Here is a 16,358-nt window from a genome sequence, read left to right as displayed (position 1 = left end):
TAGAAAAAAGACAGTTTCTTCAAGAAGTGGTGCTGGGAACCTGGACAGCTACATGCAAAAGAATGAAATTAGAACACTTTCTGATACCATACACAAAAATAAACTCAAAATGTATTAAAGACCTAAATGTAAGGCCAGACACTATAAAACTCTTAGAGGAAAACCAAAAACTCTTTGACATAAATCGTAGCAATATCTTTTTGGATCCACTGCCTAGAATAATGAGCATAAAAACAAAAATAAACAAATGGGACCTAATTAAACTTAAAAGTTTTGCACAGCAAAGGAAACCATAAAAAAAAAAAAAAAAGACAACCCATGGAATGGGAGAAAATCTTTGCAAATAAAGTGACCAATAAGGGATTAATCTCCAAAATATATGAGCATCTCATACAGCTTTATATGAGAAAAACAAAAAACCCAGTCAAAAACTAGTCAGAAGATCTAAATAGACATTTCTACAAAGAAGACAGATGGCTGAAAAGCACATGAAAAGATGCTCAACCTCACTAATTATTAGAGAAATGCAAATCAAAACTACAGTGAGGTACCACCTCACATCAGTCAGAATGGCCATCATCAAAAAGTCTACAAATAACAAATGCTGGAGAGAGTGTGGAAAAAAGGGAATCCTCCTACACTGTTGGTGGGAATGTAAATTTGTGCAACCACTATGGAGAACAATGTGGAGATTCCTTAAAAAACTAAAAATAGAACTATGATATGATCAAACAGTTCCACTCCTGGAGAAAATCATAATTTGAAAACATGTCCCAATTTCTTGGGTTAGAACATGATGGAAGATCATATGAAAAAAAGAATGTGTATATGTGTGTGTGTGTGTGTGTGTGTGTGTGTGTGTGTGTGTGTGTGTGTGTGAGACTGGGTCACTTCGCTGCACAGCAGGAATTGAAGGAACATTATAAATCAACTACACTTAAAAAAAAAATTTTTTTTTAAAGAAAAGATATGTGCACCCCAGTGTTCGTTGCAGCACTATTTAGACACCAGTAGTACCTCATCAAACTCAAGTTGACCCAGGGCAGCTCTGTTGCTCCACAGATGCCCAGGAACTGACAAGGCCTTTCCATGTGGAACCTTCCCTGCACTGTATCTTGCCACTCTATAGATTGTCTCTTCTCTGCCTTCTTGGGTTGAAACTAGAATGTATTTCTTAGAGTGGGCTTTTAAGCAGCAAGTCATTGCCAACCTTAGGCCCCTTTTATCATTTCTCTCTTTTAGTAATAACTGGAGAGAAAACTTTGCCTTTGTTATCTAGGCTGGCATATTGATGTAAAAATTTGAGGACAGGTAAGAGGGGAGCATGTACTCTGCACCCACGTTTTTTTTGGTTCTAGGGCTTTTGTGGCATTTGTAGAGGACTGCCTGCCTCACTGTGTTCAGTCCATTTGAACCCTTTTCAGATTGAAGAATAGCTTGTAATGTCTAAGTGTGAGCAGCTGGAAAGGAGCATACTTAATGTGGCTTTTCAGGGAGCCGGTTCTCTACATGAAAGACTCAACTGAGAAGTCCTATTCATGGGCATTTTAAGAGTTAAACAGATTTTAATCAAATAAATCTAAAGCTTTCTACCCTTCTCCTCTCCTCAATTCAAAAAGCAGTAGTGCAGTTCTGGATATGTAATCAAATGGGGTTTGTCAGTTGCTTGGCTAGTTTAATGGGAAGGGATTGACATTAAACCTGGTCTTTTTACCATTGGTCTTGATAATTTGTAAAAGAGCAGAGAGGACACTGATGAAATTCACAGACGAACGAACTGAGAAGTCCCATCAGGAAGGAACAAAAAATTAACTTTAAGTGTCCTAGAGAGATTGGAAATGGGCAGGAAGTAGCTAAGTAAAAATCAGCTTGGAAAAATGTATATAATCCATCTGGGAAAAAAAGTATGAGCTATGCATGGCCGATAGTCAAGAGGAGAAATAAAGCTATTGGGAATAGTGCTTTAGAAAACATAGATGTTACAAATGACCTCCAAGTTTTTATATAATGATCACCTTATAAGTCTCTGTGTTACTGGGTTCGGGCTGCTCTTTCACCAACTTGAAACCTTCCACTGATGTCAGATATACTCAGATAAAAATAGTAAGTAGAGATGACTATGAAAACATTTCACTATAGTAGCAGCTCTTTCAGGACTAGGGTTTGGTCTACCCAAGTCATTTTGTTAAATATGAAAACAACTTGTCTGGAACACCTAAACTCATCCTCCAGCAGGTTAATTTGTTATGATTCAACCCACCTCCTATCCCTGAATACTTAGCTATTCAGAACTAGGCATAAAACCAACGAAAAGAAACACACAAAGCCTAAGAGGTGGATTCTCTCCTATCTGTGGTCATCTGCCCGATTCCCTAAGGGGAAAAAAAATTCAAAAGCACTGTCTCATTTCTTTAATTGATCAGTACCTTCCTTTTTGAGGAAGTTACATATCTCCTGCTTTTGAGATGGGAGACTGGAGCCTGTTGTCAGGGAGTCAAGTGGTTGGTCTTCTCTTTGTAAGATTGTGTGTGTGCATGTGAGCTTGCCATGTTCAGTAATGTACTCGGTCATTTACAGTCACCCAAAATGTACTATCGCCTATTGTGGGACAGTCACCAACAATCTAATTCCCAAAAGGAAACTCCCACTGCAAGGCTCAGGTCACTGCAGCATCCACCTAAGAATGGAGGATGGACATGGCCCTGGAAGAATGTCATCAGGGTTCTGTTGCATAGTAACTGAGGACCTCCTGAAAATAAGGGCTAGGTCAGCCACATGACAGGGCACAGTGGTGAAAGGAAACAGCAGAGATGAGCTGAATATGAAAACAAACCATCACCAAGATAAAACTGTTTCAGAAGAAACTCAGGAAACATATTCACGAAGATAAGCATCACACATGCAAAAGATTCATGAATGGTTAGTCCCTGCCCTCCACGGATAATCAAAAGTGGAAAGTTAAGGCAAAATGTATATAATTATCTAATCAGAGTAATTCTGTCCATAATTGTACTTAACAAATATTCAACTATGTAATCAGAAATAGGATACTTCTCTGTAAAGTATATCAGAAGTGCTATGTAGTTTTACTGGAGTGTCCAAAATATATTTGGTCACGTACTAACTCAATGTATTCTTCCAAGCACAATCCTGTGCTGCTATTTAAATCTCTCATTTCCTAGTTCGTGCTATTCAGATTGTTGGCGAAAGGATATTTTATTTGTATGACACTGTAATACTCATTTTCCTATTCTATAGCTTGGTCATATAGGCCTCTCCTGTTTACTAAAGAATATCAGCACTAAATTAACAGGTCCCAGATTACCTCAATTCTTGCAAAACAGCAGAGATTTTTGTATGTGGCAGACTACACAGAGTTCTATTTCATCAATGTTTTCAAGTTTAAAATTAGAAAAAGTCATTTCATTGTGCAAGAGACAAAACAGTGAAAACTTTCACTCCACCCTTAATCCAATAATAACTGCAATTTACTCAGAATTTCCAACATTACCTTTGTTGCTGCTCTTTCTGTATTTCCTCCCTTTGCTGATATTCATTTTCCTTCACTTTGAAAAACTTGTAGTATAAGTCTGAGGGTGACAAATTCTCTCAGTTTTTGGTCTGAAAATTTCTTCAGTTCATTATCCTTTTGGAAGGATATTTATTACTGTTTATTAAATTCCAGGCTGGTGATTACTTTCTCTTTGTGCTTTAACGGTGTCCCATTGTTTTATTGCTTCTGTTGTCTGGGTTGAGAAATCATCTGTACAATTGTTCACTTTCAAGGTAATAATGTCTTCTGATTCTGACTGCTTTTATGGCTTTCACTTTGTATTTTTGCTTCCAGGAGTTTAATTATTCATGTTTGAAAGTGTAATTTTCTTTGTATTTGTTCTGCTTGGAGTTCATAGAACTTCTTAAATCTACAGCTTGAGCTTTCATCAGTTTTAGAAAATTTTTAGCCTTTTTCTCTCCAGATAAAGCTTCTGTCCCATCCTTTCTTTTCTCTCCCTCAGAGAAACTCCAACTATACAGACATACCAGCATGGGTTCAGTAGAGGGTTCAGTCCTGGACCGTTGCAATAGATTGAATATTGCAGTAAAGCATGTCACATGAATTTTTTGATTTTTATGTCTAAAAATGTACATACCTTAATTAAAAATCCTTTTTGTATAAAAAATGCTAAACACCACCTGAGACTTCAGTGAATTGTAATACTTTTGTTGGTGGAGAGGTCCTGCCTGGATGTTGATGGCTGCTGACACATCAGGGTGGTGGTTGAAGGTTGGGGTGACTGTCAACTTCTTAAAATAAGACAACAATGTTTGGGGTACCTCAAAACAATTACAGTCCAGTGACTGATCACAAATCACCAAAACCAATATAATAATAATGAAAAAGTTGGAAATATTTCAAGAGTTAGCAAAAATGTGTCTCAGAGACACAAAGTGAGCAAACACTATGGGAAAAAAGGTGCCAGTCAACTTGCTTGATGTAAGGTTCTCATATCCTTCAATCTGTAAAAAACACATTATCTGCAAAGTATAATAAAGCAAAGCATAATAAAATGAGGTGTGCCTGCACATATTTTTGAATTTTTCTCTGTGCCTTTCTCTATGTCTCTTAAGCTTCTTTCTGTATTTTCCATCCTTTCATGTCTGCGCTTTAGTCTGAATACTGTACAGAAACATACTTCATGTTCAGTAAACCTCTGGTCATCTAGAGTCAGTTTGCTCTTAATCCCATATATTGGGTTCTCCATTTCAGTTATTCTACTTTTTAGTTTAAAAATTTCAGGTTAATTGTTATTATTAGATTCTGGGTCCCTGATAAAATTCTCCATCTTGTCACCTATTTTCTTGTGTATATTCATCCAGTTCTTTCAAAGTCTTTGTCTCCTAACTCGGTACCTACATCACTTATTTTTCTCTGTTCTGTCTCCTGAAATGTTTTATTAAATTTTGGACACTGCATTTAAAAACTCATAGAGGCTCTGGAAGGTATTTTCTTCCCCCAGAAAGGATATACTTTTGCTTTTGGCAGGTGGTTAGGGAAGGGGCAGTTCATTTTAACCCAATTAGGGATTGAGCTTATTTAATGATGAGTTTCAGTCTTTTTAAAAAGCCTTGTCTATCCCTTCAAGGGGCTCAATTAAAAGTCTGGGGTGTTTATGGGGCCTTTTCTCTTTGGCAGGCTCTGAACTCCAATTTCTGTCCTCCCAGCCCCAGGAAACAGCCAGAAGTTCTGCTCAGCTTCTTAGCTGTCACTTCCTGCTCAAGTCTCAGTGTTTCATCCTACACTGAATTGGGGTGTAGGAGCATCCTACACTTGCCTCATAAAGGGAAAATGGTGCTGAAACTCACATTTACCTTCTTTCTAGAATCTCAGCCACTTAAGTGCTGGGGTATCTCTCTGATGACTTTGACAGATTTAAACTGAAATTTCTCCATCTTTTTTAGTTGTTCTTGGCAGGAGAGTTATTCTGATATAAATTCATCAGTCATAACCAGAAGCCAGGAATTTAAGAATTTTTTTCAACAAATCATGGTAGCCATATAGATTCCCCACACCAGAGATATTTCTGGTTTTTTGAAATTAGAATCCTTCTTGCTCTCTAATTCACGATTGTGATCTAATGTAATTTCCTGGATTATAAGGCACTTGAGTCTGAAATAGCACAGACACTACACACTGGAATGTTGGATGTGTCCTGTTCTCATCGGCCGCACATCCATAATCCATCTCAAGGCTGAGTGCTCGCAGTGTCTTTTATATCTTCTTACATTATAATTACCACATGATATTGTAACCATTTGTTTACTTGTTCTTCTCTGCCAGACTGAGATTTGGAACCTATTGCAGTTACCTTTATATTTTCAGTGTCTACCACACTGTCTGACAATTAGAAGGTACTCAGCAAATACTTTTAGAATAAAGTGTTCTTCTAGGCAAGGTTATTTACCTAGATAGATAATACCCATTAAATTCTGACTAGTAGCAATTTGAATTCAAAAAGATTTTTCCCCTTGACCTTGCCCTACATTTTGGGCCAGTACTCTGTTTAGAGTCTGTGGACCCCATGAATTGAATACATCCAGGGGGATTTTCTAGTTCCTTGGGTATTAAGACAGAGAAAAGACTAATATCAAGACACTGCTAACATGGACATTTTTACCATGGCTGTCAGGAGATTTGTGTTCACTCTTGTCAGCATCTCAGAAAAAAATTTTAAATTCAGAGTTGAATAAAGTGTACAATAGAGCAAATAAGGAATGCCATGCTCTCCTTGAGTCATGATCTGTCCAGCCCAGGGCTTTGATTTTAAATCCAACAAATTTCCTTCCATACCAGCACTTTCTCCACTCTTTATTGGCTTTACTCGCATGAGAACACTTAGATTTTCTTTGAATCAAGTATATATTTTTTGCTATATTATTAAAAGTTAAAATTACTGTCATATTAGAAATGCTGCAGTCAAATTATTCTGTGCAGATGAATACCTGACAGATATACTTTGCTTTTGTGCCAGATGATTGGTATCTGAATTCTGCTAAATGTGTAGGAATGTATTTCTCTGTGGGAAATTAAAGTTAGACTTTAATTTGATTTAGTGTCACATGTCTTAACTCTCTTTCAGGGTCCAATCCTTATGCTTAGTGTTTGGTATTTCTAATAACTTGAACCAACAGAGATGCTGGTAACAGTTGCATGGACTTCCTTTTACTGATTTTCTTATGCTCTAGAAACATACCATTCTGTGTTAAAAGGGTGAGGAGTTCCCTGGTGGCTCAGTGCTATGGCTCTGGTTACTACTGTGGCACATGTTTGATCCCTGGCCTTGGAACTTATGCATACCGTGGGTGTGGCCAACAAAAAAAGGGTGGAAGTCCAAGAAAATTACAGGCCAATATCTTTGATGAATATAGACGCGGAATTTCTCAACAAAATATTAGGAAACCGAATCAAACAACACATAAAAAAGATCATGTGCCACAGTCAATTCAGATTCATCCCAGCATCACAAGGATGGGCCAGTGGATGCAAATCAGTCTCTGCGATGTACCATATCAACAAAAGAAAAGACAAAAACCACATGATGCAGAAAAAGCATTCATGATAAAAATTCTTACCAGAGTGAGTATAGAGGGACCATATATCAACAAAAGAAAAGCTATTTATGACAAACTCATAACCAACATAATCCTCAACAGTGAAAAGCTGAGAGCCTTCCTGCTAAAATCTGGAAGAAAGACAAGGGTGCCCATTTTCACCATTTCTACTCAACATAGTATTGGAAGTCCTCCACAGCAGTCAGGCAAGAAATAAATAAAAGGTATCCAAATTGGAAGAGAAGAGATAATATTGTCATTATATGCAGATGACATGATACTATATATAGAAAACACTAGATTCCATACAAAAACTTCTAGAATGATGGATAAATGAATTTAGCAGGGTAGCAGGATACAAGGTTAATATACAGAAATCTGTTACATTTATTTACAGTAACAATGAAATATCAGAAAGGAAAAGTAAAAAAAAAATCCCTTTTAAAATTACATCAACAAAAATAAAATTTGTCGGAATAAACCTGACCAAAGAGGTGAAAGATTTATATGCGGAGAACTATAAAACATTGATAAGGTAAACTGAAGATGATTCAAGGAAATGGAAAGATATCCCATGCTGTTAGATTGGAAGTATTAATACTGTTAAAATGACCATACTACCCAAAGCAGTCTACACATTTAATGCAATTCCTATCAAATTACCCTTGATATTTTTCACAGAACTAGAACAAATAATCCTAAAATGTATATGGGACCATAAAAGACCCAGAATTGCCAAGTGATCCTGAAGAAAAAGAACAAAGCAGGAGGCATAACCCTCCCAAACTTCAGAAAACACTACAAAGCTACAATAATCAAAAAAAGCATGGTATTGTTACGAAGCAGATGTGGATCAATGGATGGGAATAGAGAGTCCAGAAATAAGCCCTATGGTCAATTAATCTTTGACAAAGGAGCAAGAATATACAAGAGAAAAAACAATCTTTTCAGCAAATAGTATTGGGAAAGTTTGATAGCCACTAGTGAAGCTATAATATACCCTCACACCATACACAAAAATAAACTCTAAATGGCTTAAAGTCTTATATATAAGATGTGTCACTATAAAACTTCTAGAAGAGAACATAGACAAAACATTCTCTGACATAAATTATACCCAATTTTTTTAGATCAGTCTCCCAAGGCAACAGAAATAAAAGCAAAAATAAACAAGTGGGACCTAATTAAACTTATAAGCTTTTGTGCAGCAAAGGAAGCCTTAAGCAAAATGAAAAAACCCACAGACTGGGAGAAAATGTTTGCAAACAATGTGAATGACAAGGGCTTCATTTCCCAGATAGAAAGACAGCTTATATAGCTCAATAACAACAAAAAAATAACCCAATTAAAATATAAGCAGAAGACCTAAATAGACCTTTCTTCAAAGAAGACGTGCTGATGGCCAGTAGGCAAATGAAGAGATGCTCAACATCACTAATTATTAAAGAAATGCATATCAGAAGTACAATGAAGCACCACCCACACCAGTCAGAGTGGCCATCATTAAAAAGTCTACAAATAAACAAATGCTAGAGACGGTGTGGAGAAAAGGGAGCCCTCCTGCACTGCTGGTGAGAATGTAAATTGGTGCAGCTACTATGGAAAACAGCATGGAGGTTCCTCAAAAAATTAAAACTAGAGTTACTATATGATCCAGCAGTCCCACCACTGAACATATGTCTGGACAGAACTCTAACTTGAAAAGATACATGCACCCAAGTATTCATAGTAGAACTGTTTACAAAAGCCAAGGCATGAAAGCATCCACTGACAGATGAATGGATAAAGAAAGTGTAGTATATATACACAATGGAATACTATTCAGCCATAGAAAAGAATGGAATAGTGTCATTTGCAGTAACATGGATGCAAAGGTTAGATATTACCTTACTAAGTGAAGTCAGAAAGAGAAAGACAGATACCATATGATATTACTTATATGTGGAATCTAAAATAGGACACAACTGAATTTATCTACAAAACAGAAACAGACTCAAAGACATAGAAAACAAACCTATGGTTACCAGATGAGAAAGGAGATAGGGGAGGGGTAAGTTAAGAACTTGGAGTTAGCAGATACAAACTACTATATATAAAATAAAGTCCTATATTTAGGACTAGATTCAATATCCTATAGTAAGCCATAATAGAAAAGAATATGAAAAAAGAATATGACACACACATATATATATATAACTGAGTCACTTTTCTGTACACCAGAAACTAACACAACATTGTAAATAAACTGCATTTCAAAAGTGTGGAAGTCCAAAGGATTCTTATCTTTATTACCTAACATGTCTAGCTCCAGCATACTACTAGTCCTTCCTATATGTTTCCTACCTAACATGCCCAGATAAAAGCCAAATGAAACGCTTTCTCCAAACTTTTCTCACTCCTAGTTTTACAAATTAAAAAAATATTTTTATTTTGTATATAAATACTAATGAAATTCCAGCTTCTGTTAATGATAGAATAGCTTGATCATCCACAGGTAATAATGATGAAATCTGGACAGTTTTAAAGTATTGGGGAGTAACCAGAAGCAAGCATAAACTGAATAAATCTAATCTTGAAAGGCAATAGGTGACATTTGTTAATGGATTTTTCATGAGGGCATTCTCCAGTCTTGAGGCATGAACAAAACCTGAACATGTCAGAGGATGGAGTTTGAGGCAAACAGAATACCCAAGAATCAGAGAGGTAAATCCAGTTAAAAAAAAAAAATTACATGTGAAGAAATAAGAAAATGTGATACTTCCTCAAGGAGGGGAAAGATCAATAGAAATAGACCATGAGAGCACCCAGAAGTCACATTTATCAGACAATGTTAAAGCAGCTGTCACAAGTTTGCTCAAGGACTTGAAGGAAGATATACATACAGTGAATTCACATGGGGAGTTTTCATCTGAGAAATAGAAACTATAAAAAGAGATCAAATGGAAATTCCAAAGCTTAAAAGTATAAATAACTAGAGTGGAAAATTTACTGGTTGGGCTTAACATCAGATTGGAGACAACAGAAAAGGGTCAATGAACTAGAAGATTAGTAGAAATTAATTCAAGTTGGTGGTTGCTGAGCAGGAGGGTGTGGGATGGACTGGGAATCTGGGATTAATAGATGCAAACTATTGCCTTTGGAATGGATAAGCAATGAGATCCTGCTGTATAGCACTGGGAACTATATCTAGTCACTTGTTATGGAGCAAGATGGAAGATAATGTGAGAAAAAGAATGTATATATGTATGTGTGACTGGGTCACTTTACTGTACAGTAGAAGGTTAATAGAACACTGTAAACCAGCTATAATGGAAAAATAAAAATCATTTGAAAAAAAGAAGAAATTATCCAAGCTGAGGAACAGGAAGGAAAAAAAAATAGAGAAAACACATATCTGGATGAGGGCAGGAAATAAAAGAAGGGCAGAATTGAAGTGAATGTCAGTACTAATAAATTCCAGCAATTAATCCTGGAAAGAAAAGATAAAAAAATAAACAAAACCTGTGTTTTGAATGCCTAATTCTTGTAGTGTGTCTTCCAAGAGTGACAGGGGCCATATCTGATTTCAAAATAGTGTGGGGTTTTATTTTTTGGTTTTCATAAGGTTATTTCTCTCATATAGCCATAAGTTTTTTAGTTTTCTGTCCTCTTCCTCTCTTTTTCTCCCTCATTACTTCCAGTGTGAAAGGCCTTTTCCTTCTATGTGCTATATTCAAGAGCTAGTTAGTTATGAAATGGGAGATAACTTTTGACACTGGACTAAGGCACAGGAAGTATGGTATAGGTCATCATACATGGGTCCATTCTTAAGTGGTTTGCCTTTTGATGCATTCTCCTGTTGTATTTTACTTTAACTGTACTTTTTGAGATCTTGATATTTCAAATCGTAGTGAATCATTGAGTAATTTTTAAGCACCAGTTTTTCTTAAGAATCTGTGAGTACAGGAGTTCCAGTTGTGGCTCAGTGGTAACGAACCTGACTTGTATCCATGAGGACATGGGTTCAATCCCTGGCCTTGCTCAGTGGGTTAGGGATCTGGCGTTGCTGTGAGCTGCAGTGTAGGTCTCAGAAATGGCTCAGATCCCTCATTGCTGTGGCTGTGGCATAGGCTGGCAGCAGCAGCTCTGATTTGACCGCCTAGCCTGGAAACTTCCATATACCACAGGTGTGGCTCTAAAAAGCAAAAAAAAAAAAAAAAAAAGCCAGCAACCAAATGATTTTTCAAAATGAGTGTTGGACACAATTCTGTTTCTTTTGATTTACTCTTTGTAGGTGTTTCACCAAAACCAACAGCACATTCAGCAGCAGCCCCCTTCCTGTGGTCCCAGTGGTAGCACCTTATCCTCAAGATGGTTTGGAAATGAAGGCCCTCAGTCACATGAAGATGGCTATGTGTCTGGCTTCCACCGTCCCTGACTGTAGTCAGTCACCTGAGGAGAGCATCCAATGTGACGTGGCACCAAGGCCTGCTCAGCATGTTTGCTGTCAAGACAACAGAAGTGAGATCAACTCTGATTGTGTGGAAGATACAGCAGAGTTCAACAGAGGTATAGCAAGACATTATAAATCTTAAGTTTCTAGATAGTCTTCAGTTAACTAAGAACTATATCAGGAAAGATGGTGCTTTCAGAGTATTCTTTCTGTGGTCAGCTTACATATTTCTTAGATATTGGGCAGGGGGTATTGGATACTTCAAAAAGAATTGACCACATAAAGGATTCTTTGAAATTCTGTTACATTCTTCATCTCAGGCTGTTAATCTCATTACATTTTGAAAATCAAATGGGCTTTTTTTTTTTCATTTTTTTTAAAGTTTTATTGAAGTATAGTTTATTTACAATGTTGTGATCATTTCTACTGTACAAGAAAATAATTCAATTATACATGTACACACATCCATTCTCTTTCAGATTCTTTTACCCCATAGATTATCACAGAACAGTGGGTAGAGTTCCCTGCGCTATAATAGCAAGTCCCTGTTGTCCAGTCATTCCATGCACCACAGAGTGCATATGCCGATCTCATACCTCCAGTCTATCCCTCTCTCCCTTCCACCTACCCTCTTTGGTAACCATAAGTTTGTTTTCAAAGCCTGTGAGTCTGTTTCAGTTCTGCATATAAGTTCTTTCGTGTCCTTTTTTTAGATTCCACATATAAGTAATATCATAATAGGATGTTTGTCTTTGACAGTCTAACTTCACTTAGTAGGAGAATCTCTTGGACCTGGACCAAACAGGCTTTGATTCAGTTTGTACCTGAACAGTAGACTTGCTGGAAGGATACATTTCGTGACCCTGGGCTTCTTTTCCATTTGAGTTGACTCGAGTTGTAGCTCATCTTCGAGGTGGTTATTTGGGGGTTTTTAAAGGGTTTATCCCTTGGATGAATTGTATATCTGTTCCTGAGAGCTCAACATTACTGTAAACCTTTTAAACCTATTGTCTCTCTCAAATTCAAGCTAAACATAACTGGGCTTTAATTTTGCTCGTTACTCTTTCCTTATCGCTCAAAATAATGTTTTTTGATTGCTTTGTAAAAATCAGCCTTTGTCATTCCCTAATGCTTCCAAATCTGTTTTTCAGGAGACAGCTGTGTCCATTCAGAAACAGAGAACAAAATTTTAAGTTGGAATCCTCTTATTTTGCCACCTGTTTCAACGGACTGTACTGAAAAGACAACGTGGTCTTCTCCTGGCATTCCTCTAGACAGCCCTTCAGGCATCCTTCAGCAACCTCAGGAAACCTGAGGGTGTGGAAATGCCTAGTCATGTCCCCACTTCAAGCCAGTAACTGCACAAAACAGGCCTGGGGATGGACTGTGTGAAGGACATTAATTCAATTCAGAGAAAAATCATTATTTATTTTTTGTAGTAGTAATGTCATATGAATGTATCTTAACATGTGTGCCCTTTTATATTATTTATGCCTTAAGAGTTTCCCTCCCTAGTCCTTCCTCCCCCTCAGTAGTAAGCAAACCAGTCTGGCATAGTTTTCAGTCGTTGGTGAGCAGTGGGGTCACTCCCTGTGGTCCAAGAGCCTCGGTGGCAGTAAGAGCTCCTCCAGCAGGGGTCCCATCTGTTGGATGATGCAGCTAAGAAGGAATCGCAGAGGCCATTGCAAGTGTTCAGATGGAAAGCTGCCTTTCACTATCATGTGGTCAAACTTGCTGAGAACATTTGAAGTCAACCACAGTTGTAGCCCGATGTTTACAATAGCACATGTCTTGTGAATTTTGTGAAGTGATTTCCATGGAAGTGATGGTTGACCTGTTGACTGACTATCTGCAGTGGGCACAAGTTATATCCAATTTTCTGGGCACTAATAACAAGCAGTGTCTTGGACATGGTTGAGGTTAAAGTCTGGTTAGGTTATGGCAGAAGGCAGAAAGGGAGCAGAGGCCAGAGAGAAAAGGAATGCCTCTTAAAACTCAAAGTTGCATTAGTCTATAAAATGTCACCATGGGGCTCTTTTTTGACTGCTTCTCAGAGTAGAAACAAATTAAGACTTTAAAGTGGTGACCGGAAGAGAAAGATAAACATTTTAAGAAGAAGGAGGAGGGTTCTCAAACGACTATCTTGGCAGAAGCTCTCCCATTAGTCTAGGAGGTCCTCATGGTGCCACCAAGAAAATCAGCATTTTCTAACTCCCAGCATGGGCAATACCTGGAAGATGTGAGTGTCAAAAGAATGTGGAGCTTTGAAATTTCCTGACATGTTTTCAGAATGTCATCATTGTAACAGGCACCTAAAGCCTTGGTTAGCACAGTTCATAAATCACATTTATTGCTGCCTCTGAGTGATAAGGGCATTTGCAGCTGCTGTTGGAAGGTTTTTCTTCTCCACATCTAAAGACAAAACAACACTTTATGTGTATTTCATAGTTTTAGTCAAGTTTTATGTGTGTCACTGCTCTTTTTTGAACTGTGCATCTCTTTGGGAGAGAAGCAGCAAACAATTCTTTTTATGTAAAGTGAAGCAGTCCCAGTATGAACAAAATTTTTTTTGTTTCCCAACGATTGCAGTGAAATAGACCAGACTACCATATTAGTCAACTTTCTGTATAAATGCCTTAATATTCCCTTACGCATGTCTTTATCTTTTATAACTAGAACTGTTATTGGAGTGTGCTGTGTAAGCTGGGTCAGTATGCAAGGATTGGTGTGGAATGTAGTGGATATAATCTCATGGTCAGGAATCAGGGATGCTGTAGAGTCAAGTTCTCCATTCCAGACGTCCATGCCTGTAATGTACTGGATTTATTCTTCATGTTGCTTCAATGCAGTTAGCTTTGGAGGGGCATAACCATCTCTTACTTGTGTGGCTTTCAAAGGACAAAGTCCTAGCACATAGAATACGAAAACAGGCCTTGTGTCTGCCAGTCCAGTTACACCGATGTGGGCACAAAGGGAGTTTTAGAAAACTGGGGAGTGTGTTTGGAGGCGGTCCTTTTGATTCAGGAACCAGAGGTGTGTTACCATGAGCCTTAGGTCATAAACTGCTTTTAAAGATTGAGTTTGAATATGGGATTTGTCCACTAGGAAGAGAAAACGACTTTCCCTTTAGGGCAATCTCATTGTGGACTGCTTTATTTATATTATTAGTAACGCTGTTTTAAGTGTTATTCGTTTTATTGTATTTTATTTATATTAAAAAAGCCTTTATATGTTGAAATATATAAATATAAATATATATATATATATTATTACCTTCATATTTAGGAGTTATCAGTTCTCTCTAACCGTGAGTTGTTCAGAACGTTTATGCCCTGCACAGACCCCCTAAACAGTTCTGCCTAATATCACCTGCCAGGAAGTCAGAGGACAGTATGGCATGGGAGGTGGCACAAATGTTTGTGGAGCAACTGCTGTGTGCCAGGTGTGGTGCTTGGTGCTTGTTACCGCTATCTCAAATCCTGTTGTTAAGTCAAATCTACAAAGTAGGTGATAAAGTCCCCAGGCCACCCACCTGGGCCACAGAGCCCCAGTTTGAACTCCCCTGGAGCTGTGATCTGATTTCCTTCCATTTTTCCACACTGCTTTCCGAAAGCACTGTAGTTTGCTCTTTTAATGGGACCTGTCCAGTTCTGGAAGCCCTGATCCACCTGGCCAACAGATTCCTTGGATGCTCCAGCTCCACAACTAGAGAAGCTGTCTCTGTCCTCCATGGGCCCCTGGCCTTCCCGGAGCCCTCATTTCTCCCCATAACGTCCCTCCCCACCAACCCTGTCTGGGGAATTTGACTTTCTGCTTAATGATCCTGGAATGAGTCAGGCCTTCTCTTAGAATTCCCTTCGAGTCTTTGTTTCAGCACGAAACTTCCCCACTCCTATCTCATTTCATCATTTTACTGCCTTTTTTTGCCCTTCTTTCGGTTATGCACTCATCGTCTGCTGATAGGTGCTGTACAGGGTGTAAGTGAAATGGCAATGTTTTAAACCTTTTGAAGTGGTCTTTAAGAAAAAGGCATGTCTTTCTGGGTTTTGTTTGTATTGAATGGGTCTGCAAAGACTGATACATCCTTGTTAAGCTGATCATGAGGCAAGTCTCATTCCAGCTACGGTACTGCCAAGAAGTTCACTTTATGACTGAATTTCACCTGTGTTGCTCTCTTTTAAAGCAATGACTTATTTCAAGATGCATGTTTTTGTATCATATTGGAAAGTATGTTTTATTTTCCTTAAAGTTGTAATATTATGTTTGAAATTGTATATATTTTAAATGATGTAGCTTTGACAGGTTTTATTTGGTTGATATGATTTTCTATTAAAAGAGAATGCTGCTTTCATGAAGAGTAGCTTGTGAAGCTGGGGGTCCCCATGTAACCCCCTGTTTGTGTAAAGCTGCTTACAGCTTGTGGTTGGGATGGGCAAGCATCTTACTCTGAAGTGTCTTGGACCCCTGCAAATCGCCTGTTCCCATCCAGGAGCCAAGTTAATCCCTTCTGTTGTGACTTCATCAGGCTCCAAAGGAAAAGGATCCAGGGCAAGCGTTTTATGGGGAGGCTGGGAAAATACCTGCCCGAAGGAGCTGTGTTGAAGCAGGGAGACTCCCTTCTCTGGAAGGAAGCAGGGGTTGGGGGGGAGGGCAGAGAAGCATGAGGAGAATGGGGAAGAGTGGTTCCTTCTCAGAACTGTCTGTTTTTGCTGTTAACCTAGAGCCATGTTCCATATGAACCCCAGGGTAGAAACTAAGTCTCCTCAAGAAGCAGCTCTGGAAGTTCCCGTAGTGGCTAGGTGGGTTAAGAACCCAA

General features: G+C 38.2%; 1 protein-coding gene across 5 annotated transcripts in view; it reads left to right on the top strand.

Moving 5' to 3' along the window:
* Positions 1-15,897, top strand: part of CDON (cell adhesion associated, oncogene regulated) — a 99,339-nt gene extending 83,442 nt beyond the window's left edge. For all 5 annotated transcript variants that reach the window (XM_021063103.1, XM_021063105.1, XM_021063106.1 and 2 more), the window contains 2 exons: positions 11,384-11,658; positions 12,694-15,897. In XM_021063103.1, coding sequence (XP_020918762.1) covers positions 11,384-11,658; positions 12,694-12,857 — 439 coding nt within the window. In that variant the 3' untranslated portion in view covers positions 12,858-15,897. The remainder of the gene's footprint in view (positions 1-11,383; positions 11,659-12,693) is intronic.

Source organism: Sus scrofa, chromosome 9 (genome assembly GCF_000003025.6).
Source record: "Sus scrofa isolate TJ Tabasco breed Duroc chromosome 9, Sscrofa11.1, whole genome shotgun sequence".
Lineage (NCBI taxonomy): Eukaryota > Metazoa > Chordata > Mammalia > Artiodactyla > Suidae > Sus > Sus scrofa.
Note: the sequence above shows the minus strand (reverse complement) of the source record. Positions and strands in the feature narration are given on the sequence as shown.